Below are 18,171 nucleotides of genomic sequence, written 5' to 3'. Positions count from 1 at the left end.
TCCACTTTACTCCAGGGCAGAGTATACCCACTTTAAGGCACCAAGGCTCACCTAGCCCTTTTCTGGTTTACCGGGAAAACCGCCTCCGGGCCCCACCCTGGCTCCTCCCTCCACCCACAATGCACCTCTCTGTTCTATCTAGGTGGCTATTCTGTCACGTGTCATCGACGGAGCGCGCTCCCGCTTGGCGCTTGCGTGGAGAGCGGCCCCCAGCTGTTTTTCTCCGTGGCAGCGGCGACGAGCGGAAGTTCTTGGGAGCGCCAGTTCCGTCTGTGTGTTCGAGTGGACAAAATGGCGAAGATCGCGAAAACCCACGAAGGTAAGCGGTCTTTTCCTTGTTACGTAGGTTCTCCGCTGCCCAACCTGCTAAGACTTTGGCTTCCTAGGTTTTTGCCTCTTCCTGTGGTTCCTTTTCTGGGGGCCCGAACCCGCTCTTCAGGGCCCGCGTCGTCTACTCGGCGCCAGCGGCGCAGGCCACTGCCCCGCGTAATGGCGTCCTACTCGTACACCCCCGACAGGCGCTTTGTTCAGTGTTCGGGAGCTGCTGCTTCAGCGTTGCATTCTTCTCTGACCCGGGGGCCTCGTTAAACGGCCCTCTGAGGAAGATTCTTGGGCAAGGGAGCGGGGAAGAGCGCGTGGGAACAAAGTCTTCCTCGCCTCTCGGAACTGCCGTTGGCATAGTTTGTGCATGGGAGAGCCAGAAAAGCACTGAAATACGGCAGCCGCTTTCCGGGCAGCCTTCAGTCGAGTTTAGTCAGACTGCGGCCCATTACTCTTAACCTTGGTTAATCTGCATGACTTCATGCGTCCAAGATACTTATCTAGGTTTTTTGTTGTTGTTGTTCGAAATAATTTGGGAATAAAATCTGGTAGTTTTTCCCTCGCTGGATCACTTTTAGTGTAATATGGGTCGTTTTCTTCCTCCAAAGAAAGCAAAGGTCTTTTTCTTCCCACCATATTATTGGTGGAAGAGAGAAAGGCACATTAATGGCCAAAGCATTTGAAGTAGTTGGTCGTTTTGTGGAATACAGAGTATGCATTAGGAAAATGTTGGGAATAGGCTGGAGTCCCCCGTCAGGGAGTATCCAGAAATGACAGGAAGTAGGGTCACTGTTGAGAAAAGATGAGGCATGGGAAGTTGGAGCTGCATTCCTTGATTTCTGACTTGGAATCTGAAATTTTCATCAAACACGAGCTTCCAAGAGTCACTATTTCACACATCGTTTCTAGGTTCCTGGCTCGGGGTTAGTCTGTGAGAGGTAATAAAGACTAAGGCCATCAAGTTTTACAGCCTAGTGGGGAAACAGATATGTATACATCTTCATTATTATATGAGGCAAATGAATGCTTAAAAAAAGTATAAGCAACATGTTCTGGGAACCTGGGTAACGAACGGAGTAATTAATTTATACTTAGGGCTGTTTCATAGAGGAGGTGAGGTGTCCCTGGTCTAAAAGGATCAATCGGTTTTAAATTAGGGGAGGACATTTGAGCCCGAGAGACCATCTTGTACCTAGGCAGTGAGTCGTGAAAGATGTGTTTGAGTGGTTGGCTGTAGCGGGAAAAGAGAGTGCAAGGAGGGAAAAAGTAGATGCATCTGGAAATGTTGGTTGGGGCTATTAATAATTGTATCACCTATGGGAACTGAAGTCTAGCTTTCTGCAACTTAAGAAACAGGCTAATGAAGTGGCAATAACTTTAATATTTTTATTATTCTTGTTAGGTATTTGGGATTTAAACACTGTTTTAACCCTGAAGTGTTTTTTAGGCATTTCTGTCTTTAGACTATCTCAAACATACTTTTTGCAAAATAATTAGAAAAAGTAAGGATGTTGGCTATTCTTGTTTATTCAGGAGTAGATTATTTATTTGGGGCATTTTGTGTCTTTGATTACTTGTTTATTGGTATCTTTATCATAAGATACTTTTGGATAGGAAAATCAAAGTTATGATTAGTTTTCCTGCGTTTTAGAAACCCAATTGAAAGTTTTGGTCTACAGAAGATTGCAATTCATTTACCAAAATTGCTCTCTTATTTGGGATTATGCTTCCTATCAATATGAATTAGCTGAGGCCATAAAGAAAGTATTGGAGCGTTCAGTTTCACATCTGAATACTGTCTGTATACAAGATATTGTCCATCACTTAGGAGTATAATACAGTGGGATGAATGTTAGTGATGAATGTTACATAGTTTCTTGCTCCTTCCTCATGACATTTTCCTGGAGAACGCTAGTCCTTCAAGGTCCATCTCTGTTTTCACTTGTTAAGCCATGTCTGATAACCTGGAGCAGAATTAGTTTCTTGGTGTTTGTTTTTTGTGCTGCTACTGCAGCACTCTATAAATCGTTATTACTTAGAATATTCTATTGTGTTAAGGTTTTCTCTTCCACTTTGAAGCTGTGTACAGAAAGTGTACTTTGGTATCGACAGTACCTCGTGCGTGATGAGTGCTGAATATTTTATCAACACTATTGAGAGATTAATTTATACCGTAAGTATTAAGGGTGTCACAGAAAGGGGACACAAACTTGAACGATTGGGTAGGTTTGGATACATCTGTTTGGCTAAGATAGGTGGGAAGTAGGACTTATATTTTGGGAACCTCCTGAGCTCAGAGGAGGAAATGTTAGGTTAGCATCAGATTAGGGAAGGCTTTGGACGCTGAGCTAGGTTTCGCTTTGGCCTTCGGATATCTACAGGATAAAGTGCTCTCCTCATCCTCCCAGGTAACAGATTACTTACGTGATTTAGGAAAGTCATTGGTTGCAGAGTGAAGGATGACCTAAAGGGAGTAAGGGCAACTTTTTAGGTTATTGAAGCAGTTGAGAGGAGGTCTTGAATGTGAACCTCAGTGGAGCAACTTTTTTTTTTTTTTTGGGCTGTGCTGCTCAACTTGCGGGATCTTAGTTATTGCACCAGAGGTTGAACACGGGCCACGTCAGTAAAAGTGTCGAGTCCTAACCACTGGACTGCTGGAGAACTCCCTGGAGAAACTTTTTACAATGTGTAATACTTGTTTAATTTTTGTCTTAGAGTTGTCTATCATGTTGCCTTTTTAAATAAAGATTATATAATCTTTTCTAAATAATGTTGCTGGTAAAGACATTGCTCTGTTGTACCTTATAATTTATTGTTAAATTAATGGCTGCATCAGTACTTTGTAATTGAGTCTTGTGAAGTAAGTAATATTGTCTTCAAACTGCAGTAGGTTATTGTTGTACCTTCCAATGTGGTTCTTTTCACAGACTATTACTTCCCATCATTGAACCAAACTGATAACTTTTTTTTTCGTGTTGTCATGTTCCTTTCAAATATTTCTGTTAAGATCAAGCCTGAACATCCTCTTTAACCAACCCAATTATTTTTTTATCCTGGGTCAGTGTGGCTTATGCTTTCCAGTGTTGAAATATAAAAAGAGCTGGACTTATTCAAGTCGAATATAATCCCTTTCTGCATGTTAAATTGTGTCAAGTGTATATAGTTATTAATGTGCATAATCTTGCCATTCAGCAGTTCTTCAGCTGTTGGTGATTTTGGCCCATGAGAGAATACACAGTTTTCTGTTCGGAAAGGAAAATAGATGGATTATCCAAAAATCCCATATATTGGCTTGTTTTGCCACTCTATCCCTTGAATGGATTTTGGGGGGCATCACAAGGCTGAAAAAGTTTTCTCCCTTAGTCTCTTGCTTGCAGAATGGCTTGGAATAATCATTTTGTTACTCTGAATCTTCTGAGATTTTTATTTTCCTGTGTCCAGAATAGTTACTGTTTTGGTTTTGTAGATATTCAGGATGAATGTTGCTAGTCAAAATAAAAAGGAAAAGAAATTGCTTAAAGATTTTGAAAAAAATTTTTCCTGTAGAATTATTTAAGAATTAATTTCATTGATATTAGTTAGGAATTAATCATTTAGGAACTGTTATCTGTAGTGTTTAGTAAGATAATTTACCGTATAGTTAGTTGTCCTAGTGGGGTTTTGTTGAAGGAAAAGATTGAGTGTTGGTATACAGAATATACTTTCTATTTTTCTGGATGTCTTTTGGAAGTCTCATATTTGAGAAATCCTTGCTCACCACCTGCTTCTGATTGGTGGAGATTAGATGTCACTTACGGGCCAGACTGAAAGGTGTCAGTGAGTGATTAACATCCAAAGGCTGTGTCTGTGTAACACATAATGAACAGTAATTAGAACGTTGCAAATAATACAGATTAAAAATGAGGAATAAAGATGTATCAAGGAGGAGGAAGTGCTGCAAGCTGGACTTAGCAATGTTGAGACATAGAAGAAAGAAAAGGCACAGAAAGGGAAACCAGTAGTAGAATGGAATTGGTGGGGAGCAGTTAAACAGGTGTATAAGATGTGACCAGTGGTGGTTTATCTCAGAGTTTGATATTTAGGTCTTAGTTTAAAATACAAACAGTAGGTTAGATGTTGCCCATCTTTTAAAAGACCCCTAGTTCCAGCAGTACTGTCTTTTGATGTCAAACTCAGTTCCCAGATAAAACATTTGATGTATTTATGTCAGAAAAATGTCTATAATTTAAAATTTTAAGTTATCACATTTTTTGGATTATAAAAGTAATACAGTAATTTTTAAGTAAATGAAAAATGGAAATTTATTTATTGAATGGAGATTTCAAATGGGCCAGTTCATAAATTTATTCATTAATTCACAATTAATTTTTATCTCCTAGGGAAGGATTTGTTCTCTGATAGTTGAAAATATTCCTAGGATCAGAATTCCTCTCCAAAAAGAGGGGTTTCAATTGAATAATGACATTTATTTTTTGTAGATCATTGGAGCAAATTTAGTTTTTAAAATATATATTAACATTTAGAAGATTTTACGTTACCATCATTTGCAAGATCAGTAAGGCTGGAAAAGAAAGAAAATGACAAAGAAAAAGAATTGGAACTTTTAAGATTAAAGTTATTACGTAAAAGAACTTAAAAAAACTCTGTTTATATGTAGCAGAGGACTCCATTTCAGAGAAGAGAGAGATTTTATTTTCTGTTGCATGGGGTCAGAGGGTGTGGTTTCAAAGGGTTAGAAGAAAGGAGAACCAAGAATGAGGAAAAAGGGAGAAACTTAAAACTATGCTTTTAAAAAATTTTAACTTTTTATTGAAAATTGAAAACATATACAAAAATAGAATAATAAAATAAACCCCCACGTTGTGCCCATCATCTAATCATCTTGCTTGAACAGTTGTAGAGGCAAGGCCACTTTTGTTTAATCTCTTCACTGGTCTTTTCCACCTTTCCCATTATTTTGAAGCAAATCCAAGATGTATCATTTTATCCATACATTTTTCAGTGTGTATCTCTAAAATGTAACAACTTTAAAAAATACCATTGTTGGGAGTTCCCTGGTGGTCTAGTGGTTAAAATTCTGTGCTTTCACTGCCGTGGCCCGGGTTCAGTCTCTGGTCGGGGAACTGAGATCCCACAAGCTGTGTGGCGTGGCCAAATAAGAAAAAAAAAAAAAACCATTATTGCACCTAAAATTAATATAATAAAATATCCATCAGTGTTGGGAATCAAGTTCCAAATAAAGTTCATACATTGTGATTAGTCTTAAAATCTTTGTTCCTCCATCTCTTTTTCTTGCCATTAATTTGTTGCAGTATCTTTGTCCTGTAGAGTTTCCCACAGTCTAGAGGGAAAAGAGAAGATGGCAATAAAAACACAACTTTCTCTTAGACTCTCCCACCACTACTGCTGCAGTCAAGGTGTCAGTAGGCCCACAAGCAAGGGAAGCTCCAAGAATATTATTGGGTTTTGAAGTGAGCACAGTTCTGAAATCATACTTCAGCTTTAGGTTGGACTAGCCATGGCAAGGAGCTCTAACAAAGGACTTGGAAACTCAGGTGCCCGTCCCACTATAATTTTAATGGCAATGAATATAATCTCAAAATTTTCTAATAAGCTTAACTGCTACCTGAAATAGTTTTTTGTGTGTGTGTCATTTTTTTCTGGACTCCCAGTGATAGACATGCCTTAAAATACGAATACCAACTTAAGAAAAACCCCGTTTTGACCCCGGTCAAAACCCCTTGACCGTTTACCCTCAAGGATCCTCCTTTAGTGAGGCTCTTTCAGGCTCTTTGGTAAATACAAGTCTAATACTTAACTAGTACTTTGATTTCTTGTCTAAGGCTTTTTTTTTTTTAACCACTTCCAACTCTGGGTATTTGAAGGACTATGCATAATTTTAATTTTAGGATTCCAAGTCTGCTGTTAAGATAAGGAATCCCTGCTTTCTTTTTAAGTGTTCAGCATTAGTAACCAAGAGTCCTACTATAGAAGCCTCCTTCCCCCTCAGTAGACTTTACTGAAGATGGGGGTAGGGTTGGGTGGAGAACAGAAGTGAGGCTTTCATTCAGATAATCAGATAACTTAGAAATCCGTATTAGATGTTTCTACCTTCTGTTACCCTTTCTTTAACACCATAAAACTGGAATTTTATAATTTCACTTACCCCAGCTTTTCTTCATTTTACTTGTTCTCTTAATTCCTCTTCTCCATTTCATTTCTCAAAATTCTTCTGTTGTACAGAATAATTCAGTTCTCCTCTGTCCTTAAACTTGCTTAAGTAAACCAAGAGTTTGTGATAAAATGAAACAAATACTTGTTATAAGACCCGGCAATCCTGCTCATAGGTATTTACCCAAGTGGTATTAAAACCTGTGTTCACACAAAAACCTGTACACTGATGTTTACAGCAGCCTCTACAAACTCAAACAACTTGAATGCCCCATAGAGAATGGGTAAACACACTGTAGTACAATGGAATGCTACTTGGTAATAAAAAAGCACAAACTTGATGTGCACAACATGAAGCCTGGAATATTTATGGGTTTGGGTGGATTACAGTGCCAGCTCTTGGCAATCATATGTGTGGCCACTAGGAGGTCCTAGTCTATGGTGTCTAGCAGACTGTCCATTTTTTTTATTTTCACATCTGAATGTCTTGAATTACAGAGATGCTAAATTGGAAAGGGATTAGGTGGGAACAGATTAGCATAAACATTTCCTTCTTTGTTTGCCTCCTCAAGTCTTTTATTTAAAATTTTTTTTTTCCTTTGGCTGTGTTGGGTCTTCTTGCTTTGTGCGGGCTTTCTCTAGTTGCAGCGAGTGGGAGTGGGGGCTGCTCTTCGTTGTGGTGGCTTCTGTTTGTTGTGGAGCACGGGCTCTAGGCACTCGAGCTTCAGTAGTTGTGGCACTTGGGTTCAGTAGTTGTGGCTTGCAGGCTTTAGAGTGCAGGCTCAGTAGTTGTGGCGCATGGGCTTAGTTGCTCCGTGGCATGTGGGATCTTCCCGGACCAGGGCTCGAACCCGTGTCCCTTGCACTGGCAGGGGGATTCTTAACCACTGTGCCACCAGGGAAGTCCAAGTTTTTAATTTAATATCTTAGACCTCTGGTTATTCTTTTGAATATATTCCACCTCATTTTTTTTTCATACTTGGTATCAAGTCTTATGCGTTCATCGTTTGCTGTCAGAAATTATCTATTTGATTATTTTTAGTTCGTATTTTAAGAAAGTACAGGAATACCTGCATATCAGTAGCTGTAATTTAGTGTTAGCTTTGAAAGTAAGGAGTTAAAGACAACTTTTTTCTCTTTCCCAGTTTTTTATAAACCCTTGCTGGGAGAAAAATTAGAAAATTTACTTTTTTTTTTTTTTTGCGGCACGCGGGCCTCTCACTGCTGGGACCCCTCCCGCCGCGGAGCACAGGCTCCGGACGCACAGGCTCAGCGGCCATGGCTCATGGGCCCAGCCGCTCCGCGGCATGTGGGACCCTCCTGGACCGGGGCACGAACCCATGTCCCCTGCATCGGCAGGTGGACTTTCAACCACTGTGCCACCAAGGAAGCCCAGAAAAATTACTTTTAATGACTTCTACAGATTGAAAGTTACATTTTTATTATGACATATAATACAGGGAAGTGTAGGAAAAAATGTTGTGAACATAGTGTAACCCATTGCCCAGCTTTACCAATTCTTAATATTTTGCTGTATTCCACAAATTTTAATTTATTTTGGAAACAAAACAAAGTTACCTTATTTATGAACATATTGATACATTTGTTTGCTCATAAATATTTGATTGTATTATGTTTGGTATTTTGGCACAAGTTTTATTAAGAAATAATTACAGGGTTTTCTAGTTTTTAATTCTGTCACTTGTGTAACTGCTGAGTTTTGTGGAATCTATTGTAATTTTGTGGATAACACGATTTTTGTAAATGTGCTGCAGTTTACAATGCAAAACAAAATCCACTAACTTTTTGGACTTTAATCCATACAGATAAAGATACAGAAATAGTAACTGGTTGAACCATATACATAACCTGTTGAAATTTAGTAATGAACCTCGCCCTCAGAATTTAACCATGAACAGCTGCCTAGCCCCATTTGATTCAATAAGTATCCAGTCACAGTTCATACAGGCTTTATACAAATGCTAATTCAGTATTTGTGTACCTTTGTAAGAAAACTGTTGCTAATCAGTAAGGACATAAAATCAGTAGGTAAAATTCAGTAGATGAAAGTAGTTCTGAATAAATATATTTTCCAAGAAAGGATAATAGCTATTGAAAACTTATAATGGAAAAGTTCTTTAGAAGGAAAATAAAACTGTGATGTGTTGGTGGGGCAGAACACTGCACAATGGTAGGTGTGGTGTGATGCAGTTTTTATGAAACAGTTCCCCTTCCTGGTTTTTTAGTTGTATGTGACCTAGAAGAAAGTATAAAATTGGTGATTCTGGTGAGAGTGGGCTGGGGCTGGAAATGGAGGGATGATGGGCTAGGTATGAGTTTCCTGGGGTGTTTATTAATAATGTGGAAGCCTGGGCTCATACATTGGAGGTTCTGATTTAGTGTGTCTGAGGCTTAGGAGTCTGTCCTTGTAACAGGTGCCCCAGGTGATTTCGATGTAAGTGGTCAGTAGACCACACTGATGCTGTAGAGGGGAGATGGCATACTATTTGGCTGGCCTGATTGACCCGTTTATGTTTCTTGCCTGGATCCTGATGGCGGTAGCATTTGTGGTAGCAGTGGGACTGCTAATTTCAGTGTTAACCCTGTTGCATTATATTGAGTTTTTGTGGTTAAAAAGAACCTATTTACTTAAAAGTGATACATGTACCTAGTGGTTGGAAAAAAAAAAAAAGCTTCATACATTGCTGAAATGGAAATGCTCAAAAAAGGAAAAAATGAAGGGTAGATCTCCACTCACCCTTTAGCCAATCTACTAATCCCTGAGAGGTTTCCTTGTATTATACCGGGGAAAAAGTGTTCCTAGGGGGTGAGGGAAGGGAGCAAATACGGGTTAAAACTTACATATATATATATGTATAAATACTTAAAACAGAAGCAACAGTAGAGAGAATAGTAAAATGAATCAGCCAGCTCAAGTGAGGATATTTCTGTTTGTGATTAATCGTGGTGGAGGTCCCTGGCTGCCTGTGCTGCTGTAACAGTTTTGAAGGGAGAAATGCAGGAAAAATGCGTGGTGCTGGCGGTGCTGTGACACAGTATAAAAATTTTGAGATGTGTTTACAAACTGGGACTGCTAATTTCAGTGTTAACCCTGTTGCATTATATTGAGTTTCTGAGACTTGCTCCCACAAGCTGTGCCTCCGACTAGATAATGTTATTACATTTTCTACTTTAAACCACACCCCATCTTGAGGAACTAGAGAAGGTTTTCTCCCTTAGCTGGGGGAGGGGGTTGGGCATTTGTGCCACTTGAATTTTTTCCTTTTGGTCCTTGCAAACTAGTAAATGAGCTTTTAAAAACTTTTTAAATGACTTAATTCAGTTGAAGGTAATGAGCTAGCGCAAGCTAGCACAAATTGAAACATCGATTTGTTAGGCCACAGATCACTGGCAGTAGAAACTCTTTTTCTTTACACATGTATATGTTATTCATATTATTAAAATGAAACGTTAGTTTGTAATTTAAAGTTATCTGTTGTCTGGAAAGACTTAAAAAAAGGTTGGAAGACTAGTCAGTATTCAAAGGAGACTGAAGAGACATGACAACTAAATGCAATGTGTGGTTCTTGATAGGATCATGGATCAAAGAAGGGACCATCTATGAAGGATGTTACTAGGACCATTGGGGAGATATGAAACTGGATTGTATTTTAGATGATGTCATATCTAGGTTTAATTTCTTGAGCTGTTAATACTATTGTGGTTATGTAGGAGAATGTTCTAGATCTGGAAATACATGCTGAAATATTAGGGGTTTTAAATGGTTTAGAAAAGTTGCATGTACACACGTTATTTGTTTTATGTCTTATATACATAAACAGTTGATGAATGTAAGTGAAGAGAGTGGGTGTTCATTGTACTGCTTTAATTTTTTTCAGTCTTGAAAAATTAAAAAAGCAGTTGAAAAGAGTTGATACTTCATTCACCACATTTGCATCTTTTTTTTTTTTTTTTGGCTGCTTTGGGTCTTCATTGCTGTGCATGGGCTTTCTCTAGTTGCGGCGAGCGGGGCTTATTCTTTGTTGCAGTGCGCAGGCTTCTCGTTGGGGTGGCTTCTCGTTGCAGCACATGGGCTTTAGGCGTGTGGGCTTCAGTAGTTGTAGCACATGGGCTCAGTAGTTGTGGCTCCCGGGCTCCAGAGCTCAGGCTCAGCAGTCGTGGCTCATGGGCTTAGTTGCTCCACGGCATGTGGGATCTTCCCAAACCAGGGGTCGAACCCGTGTCCCCTGCATTGCAGGCGGATTCTTAACCACTGCGCCACCAGGGAAGTCAACCATGTGCATCTTCTGAATGTCAGACCTATGGCTAGACACGGTGTTTGGGGAGTGAGACATGGCAAGAGTTAATTCATTCACTGAATGCTTAAGTGTTTCATGCTCATTATGTCCTTCAGTCCTTAAAACAAAACTTTATGTTGTAGGAAACTGAGATACATAGGTTAAATAACGTATTAATTAGCAGAGAAAGAGCCTTTGAAGGCATACATTTTGAGTCTAAAGCTCAGACTCTTAATCATAAATCTAATGTGATGGTGGTTGCAGCCAAACTGTGTAAGGCTCTGTATTACGTGTTTAAGAATTTAGATTTTATCCTTTATTGTTTTGCTGTTGAAGATGTTTAGGACATCACCTAGGAGCTTGTTAGGAATGCAGAAACTTGGGTCTGATATGATATAGGCCTACTGCATTCTAACAAAATCAGAACGTGTAGATGATTTGTTGCCCGTTTAAGTTTGCGAACCACTCTCCACAGTACTGTTTTTACCTTTCTGGTAGTGTTGAGTTTAAATAATCTTGAGTGTTGTACTTGGTCCCTTAATCAACATTAACAGTATTATTTTTTCAAGCAGGAAAAGCTTAGAATTCAGCGGTAGTATAATGAACTTTGGTAACCCATTCTTAAGGTGAGAGTAACTTGTAGTTGGTGAAGTAGTAAGCATCTCCTCTGTGTGCATAAGTATTGTCTGTTGGGTGGAGATGTATTAAATTTATTAAAAATCAATACTTTGTATAGTTACTCTAACCCCTTATGGAATGATTATTTTGAAGTTTCTGTGTTTAGAAGAGTTTTTGATAATACTCAGTAGAAAAATGCATTGTGTTGAGTGCTCTTTGGAAAATGAGATTAAGAAGATTTTATTAATTTTGTTATAGATATTGAAGCACAGATTCGAGAAATTCAAGGAAAGAAGGCAGCTCTTGATGAAGCTCAAGGAGTGGGCCTTGATTCTACAGGTTATTATGACCAGGAAATTTATGGTGGAAGTGACAGCAGGTTTGCTGGATACGTGACATCTATTGCTGCAACTGAACTTGAAGATGTAAGTTACAAAGTATATAAACAGTCCAAGCATTATTTTGAAGGAGAGCAAGAAATATAAAGGAATCTTCTGTTTTGAGTCATCTGGTTTAATCTGGGGAGACATCTTGGAGATTGGGAGATCTTCCTTTGGGAGGATAAAACTGTCGAAAGCGTCCTTCTCTTCTAAGAAACTTCTGGAAGTGCTCAGTTCTGAATCTTTATTAAAACTAGTTTATCCAGCAAAGCACCTGGAAATCATTAACCATTGTAAAGTAAATCCTTATTGTTACCTACTGAGCTCTATCTAGAGTAGCCCAGTGAGAAGTGACTTCATTTTAAACAGCCGTCTGTGCTTGTGACTTTTGATTTCTGACTTGTTTCCAAAAAACTTGGTGCTGTTTTTTCCCCCCTTGACATCTTAACATGAGTGGACTGTTTCTTGTTACTCATATTAATGGGCTTTTCATGCCTAGTTTAGTTACTCTGAAGGGGGACTTGCCTCTCATTTTGAAATACATCTCTTAAAGTGTTTTCATATATTCCACATAGCTTATACTTCGTCACACCATTTTCAAACATCCAAATTTGGTGAAATAGCTGATCATTTTCGTGTGGTTCAGTAATCTATGTACATAGATTATGAAACTTGTTATTTTTATGAAATTCAAGCCATATTTAATTTTATGGTTAGAACTTTTTTTTTTAAGAAAAATTTTAAAGTTCCAAAGGCAAAATTTCTAGAAGCTGATCAGTCTTATATTTGCATTATCGTACCTTAATGGTAAGAGGCAGTGATGGCTCTGTGTTCTAGACGCTGAGCGGGAAGTTGTCATTTCATTTTTGAATAAAATTAATGAGGTGTTAAGATCTTCTTGAGATCCATCCATTGTTGCACTTCTTACCTTAGTAAAATAATAGTATAACATTGTTCTGTTTAAACCTACTATTAGGGAAATAAATACGTTTACAATTAATTACATTTTACTTGTTTCTGTGGTTAAATCATGTTTTTTAAAAAAGAGTTAAAAAGACAAGGAAACTGGAGAGTTCTAAATAAGCTGTTTGTATTTTCCAAATTTGAAAACAAATTTCATTATGCGCTCTGTGAGAAGATGAAATGCTCAGGTTTTTCTAGTCCATACCTACTTTATTTACAGAAAGGATTCCTTGTTTTGTATTTTTAAAAGAATATAGAGAACTAAATTTCTTTATTAACTTTTTGAGTTGAAAAAAAACCCTAAGTGTTAACAAGTTTCATCACGTTGTCTTTTGATTTCATATTGAATCTTTGTGTGTTGTTTCTAGTTTTTAAGTTCTGACGTTTTTGTTTGTGGCTTTCTGGGGGCATTCGTTGCAGGATGACGATGACTACTCATCATCTACAAGTTTGCTTGGTCAGAAGAAGCCAGGATATCATGCCCCTGTGGCATTGCTTAATGATATACCACAGTCAACAGAACAGGTGACTTTTTTTTCTTTTTAAGTTAAAACCAAAGTTTATTCAGCTAAAGAAAACTGAACGTCTCAATTCCAATGGAAAGTCACATATTTTAGGAATCAAGTTATTACAGTGTCTGAGGAGAGTTGATTTGGGAGAATTAGTAGTTTATTTCAAAAAGGTGATCATTTCATGAAGGATTGAACTATGGAAATTGTCTCATTTCCATATGCCTTATTTTTTCACATTAGCATTTATCTGAAAAATGATACATAATATTAGGTATTTATTAAACATTTTTACATGTTTTATAATGTTCTGATTTTTGTTTGTGACATTCTCTTTGGTTATTTAATAAGTGAGTGTTAAGTGAGACATACTCTTTTCAGTATGATCCATTTGCTGAGCACCGACCTCCGAAGATTGCAGATCGGGAAGATGAATACAAAAAGCACAGGCGGACCATGATAATTTCCCCAGAGCGTCTTGATCCTTTTGCAGATGGTAATTCTTTCCCACTTTTCTATAAGTATTCAGAAATTTATTTGTGTTAAGTTGTCTTTAGCCCTTTGATTTTTTTTGGCATGCTTATGAATTTGCTTTTCTTTTTAAAAATCCCCCTTATAGATTTGTATAGATTTGGTTGAAGTCACAGATGCCATATTCTTCATCTTTATAATGCCAGTTTTCTTTCCAGGTAGAAGGACAAGAAACTAATGAGCCAATGCCATAGAAACGCAAAGGGTTAAAGGTTTTTCTTTTACTTTTGTTTTGGGTACGCTTTCTTTACTTTGAACAAATGTGTTTTTCTGCTCAAAATACTTTCAAATTATTGAAAGTTTTCATTCCAAGTCTTAGATTTTTAGGATTGTTACTTTTGAGAAACTGTTTCCACATTAGAGCTCCCCTCATATTGCTCTAAATATAGTTTAGTAAATGCACCTACTTTGCTCTAAGCATACTTAAAGTTAAAACAAAAGTATGTATACAAAGACTTTGATATTTTTAATAGTTGGAGTCTGTTTTGCTAATTTTAGTGTGCAGGTCAGCACAAGGGGCATAGTGAGCCTGATGGAAGCTTTCCTCAGGTGAGTGAGTTTCAAGATCAAAGTTAGGTGCCTGTTTCTTAAAATTAGATTCTGCTGCAGGTTTACATATTAGACTTTCAGCCTGCATGAATTATTAGGGATATTCTTTTTTTTACTTGCATAATTGTAATTGATTTAAACATGTATGTCAGAATTCACAGGCCCATACTAACTGTCCTTAATTTCTTTCCTACAGCAGTACTGCTATATGCCAGTCCTGTCTGCATTCTTAAGGGTGCAGTTCAACACATCCTCTCTAGATTATGGTGAAAAAGTATTCCAAAGGAAGTCTTATCAGAGATAGTGTCAGAAAGAATGACACTACCAATTGGGCATGATCTTCAGCATAGGAAATGTCTTAGACCTTTATTAGTTTTTCCTAAATTGTGATGCTATACTACTTGTATAGCTAATTATCACATTTCTAAAACGTAGTGTGCCTCTGTGAATCTTGTTATATATTGTTTGGGCTTCTTTAAGATATTTTGAAGTTTGAAAAGCAAATACTGAAACTTTAGCCAAGAGACTAACACATCTCTTTGTACACCACTTTTTTTCTGTATGCATCATAATAACTGGTAGAAGTAATATATTTCAAGTAATATGTTTCCAGTTGTTATTTATACTTTCTAAGAAAATAAAAATATGTTTCTGGGTCAACAAAAAGTAAAAATCATGAAGCCCTTTTTAGTAACATGACATCAGAATAAGATTAGAGGTATATTTTTAAAAATCAGATTTTCTAAACTATAACTGTTTTAGAACATTGTATGAAGAACTTATCTAGTCATAGTTACTTGTAGTCAGGATTTTAACAGCTTGCAACAGGTAATGTTTTGAATATAAATATCTTTCCAAAGTGTTACTAATGGTAAAGAGATAATTTTCTAGGCTTCTATTCTGCTGCTTGAAGTCAGAACTGCTGATGGAGACAAAGGCACGAAAGTGTACGTATTCCGGATTAGCAACCCAGGAACCCATCACTTCTGAAGACTCTAAACTGTGCTGTCATTTTGTTTTTATATGCATTAAAATATTTGTTTTAAACTGCTGTAGATATGTTTGTGTTCAAACAGGTTAAATTGATCAGCAAACTCAATAAAAAGTAAGATGTGTAATTATTAAAGTTTTCCATCAAAAAATAAATTAAATGATTATGGAATAATGTAATATTAGAGCAGGGCAGATAAATCAGTTGAACCTAATTATCTTTTATTTATTGTACTCTTGTCCTGTTGCTGTTCTTTTCTGCAGGAGGGAAGACCCCTGATCCTAAAATGAATGCTAGGACTTACATGGATGTAATGCGAGAACAACATTTAACTAAAGAAGAGGTCTGTGAACCTGCTTTTTATTTTAATGGTCTTGAAAGTATGTAAAGAAAGTTGAGATTAAGAGACTTTCATGTTTCCTTTTTATTTGCTGCACAAGTAATATTTTAACATTATTAATAAAAATTAAGTTGAGAAAGAACCTTATTCAAAATTCTAACACCTCCCAAATTAAGCTTTTCATATTTCTATACTATCCTTTTCTAGTGCCTGGCCCCTTGGCCACATGTATATGCATATATATCTTACAGTGGATATATCTGGGGGTGGATTGATGGTGTGTGCCTGAAGTCAGTGTGTAAGGGAAAAGTCAAAGAGTAAAATCATTTTTTGAAAAGCCTCTAATTCTTCCATAAAATTTAGTTTGAATATGGGTGGAGAATTCTAACGAATTCCTGCTGGCCTGCAGAGATTGCGGTGTTTTGTTTTAATAGTTAATTTTCATAACTTTATTATAAATATATAATAGATTTATTTGTTGGATGAATTAAATGCGGTAATGGAACCCTACTTTAAAATCATAGGCTAAATAAATGTGTATTTTTTGTGACTATATTATATATAATATTTCATACTTATAACAAAATTTTGAAAATTTCACTTTTATTACTTTTCTAACTTATTACATAGTCTTAATTACTATTTATATGAGTTTTATGTAAAACTGTTTTTCACTGGAAGCATTTTGGTTCACGACCATTGACTGAAGATTTTACTTCATTAACTGTATATAAAGCAGTGCGCTCTATGTAATAAATTCTGTATTTGCTCATCTATTGTGCGGAAAGACAGTATATAAAACTTGAAAATACAGGAAAGAGAGGGAAAATAAGGAATGGGTCCACAGTAGCATAGAAAGGAGAATGAGTGAAAAATAAAATGGCATTATATAGAAATGACTCTGCTAATGATATAAGAATATATTGAAAATGTTTTAAAGATGCTCACTGTTTATTCAAATATTTTTCAGAGAGAAATTAGGCAACAGCTAGCAGAAAAAGCTAAAGCTGGAGAACTAAAAGTCGTCAATGGAGCAGCAGCATCCCAGCCTCCCTCAAAACGAAAACGGCGTTGGGATCAAACAGCTGATCAGACTCCTGGTGCCACTCCAAAAAAGCTATCAAGTTGGGATCAAGCAGAGGTAATTTCTTTTTTTTATTTTTTATTATTACTATTTTAAATTTATTTTTCTCATGGAATATATTAGTCTGCTTTTGTTGACACAACAAGATAACCACAGACTGGGTAGCTTAAACAGAAGACATTTTCTCACAGTTCTGGATCAAGGTGCCAACAGGGTTAGTGTCTGGTGAGAGCTCTCTTTCCGGCTTGCACACATCTGCCTTCTTGCTGTGTCCTCAAGAGGCCTTTGCACACGTGGAAAGAGCGAGGGAGCTCTGGTGTCTCTTTCCTATAAGGACACCAGTCCTATCAGATTCATGTCCAACCTTGTGACCTCATTTAGCCTCATTACCTCACTAAAGGTCCAATCTCCAAGTACAGTTACAGTGAGGATAAGGGCTTCGACATGACTTTTGGTGGAGACATAGTTTAGTTCATAACATGGGGTAAAGGAATGTTCCTTTTGGAATATTAATTATACATATGTAAGTATGTCACGTTATGTGGAGGTTGAGTATAACAGTGGTCTTCCTCATTTTTTAGATGGATTATTTAAGTCTCTGACCACAGGTGTCAGATACATAATGCTACCACGTTTCCTTCGTCAGTTGATTTTCCTAGAAACTTTTTTTTGGGTGGTAAAATGTATATAAAATTTACCATTTTTAACCATTTTTAAGTGTACAATTCGGTGGTATTGATGACACAGTGTGTGTCAACTACCACCATGATTTATTTTCAAAACTTTTTCATCACTTCAAGGAAACTCTGTGATCATTAAGCAATAACTCTGTCCCCCTCCCCTTCAGATGACTTTTTTATGCTTTTCTCTGTAAAACCTGTAGTACCTCCTTAGCTGCTGCTTTTTTGGGGGACGTGGGGTGGGGTGGTTCGCGGGCCTCTCACAGTTGTGGCCTCTCCTGTTGTGGAGCACAGGCTCCGGACGCGCAGGCTCAGCGGCCATGGCTCACGGGCACAGCCGCTCCGCGGCATGTGGGATCCTCCTGGACGAGGGCACAAAGCCGTGTCCTCTGCATCAGCAGGTGGACTCTCAACCACTACGCCACCAGGGAAGCCCAGCTGCTTCTTTTTTAGTTTATGACTTTGCTCTCTATTTCCCTCTTACCCCAAGTAAGAACAATTAAAAAGAAAAAAGTATACATATTCCCACTGTGAAATCTACTGGTATGCCTGTATTATATTCTCATCTTTGCTTTTCCTTCTCTTATAATGTGAACTATTGGTACAGGTTGACCATCTAAAGCTAACCCATCTGCTTATGTGCCATTTCCCATCTCTTATTACTCAAGGACTCTCATGTAACATCAGTTTTTTTCTCTGTACTCTAGGTTATTATCATGAGCAAACACATTTTACT

At 37.5% G+C, this 18,171-nt stretch overlaps 1 protein-coding gene across 1 annotated transcript in view; it reads left to right on the top strand.

The window, feature by feature from the left end:
- The first annotated feature begins 236 nt into the window (after positions 1 to 236).
- Positions 237 to 18,171, top strand: part of SF3B1 (splicing factor 3b subunit 1) — a 37,961-nt gene continuing 20,026 nt past the window's right edge. The window contains exons 1-6 of the mRNA XM_065880259.1: positions 237 to 319; positions 11,667 to 11,833; positions 13,172 to 13,276; positions 13,642 to 13,756; positions 15,595 to 15,674; positions 16,642 to 16,812. Of these exons, the coding sequence (XP_065736331.1) occupies positions 292 to 319; positions 11,667 to 11,833; positions 13,172 to 13,276; positions 13,642 to 13,756; positions 15,595 to 15,674; positions 16,642 to 16,812 (666 nt within the window). The 5' untranslated portion in view covers positions 237 to 291. The remainder of the gene's footprint in view (positions 320 to 11,666; positions 11,834 to 13,171; positions 13,277 to 13,641; positions 13,757 to 15,594; positions 15,675 to 16,641; positions 16,813 to 18,171) is intronic.

This window comes from Phocoena phocoena, chromosome 7 (assembly GCF_963924675.1).
Source record: "Phocoena phocoena chromosome 7, mPhoPho1.1, whole genome shotgun sequence".
NCBI classification, from domain to species: Eukaryota; Metazoa; Chordata; class Mammalia; order Artiodactyla; family Phocoenidae; genus Phocoena; species Phocoena phocoena.
Note: the sequence above shows the minus strand (reverse complement) of the source record. Positions and strands in the feature narration are given on the sequence as shown.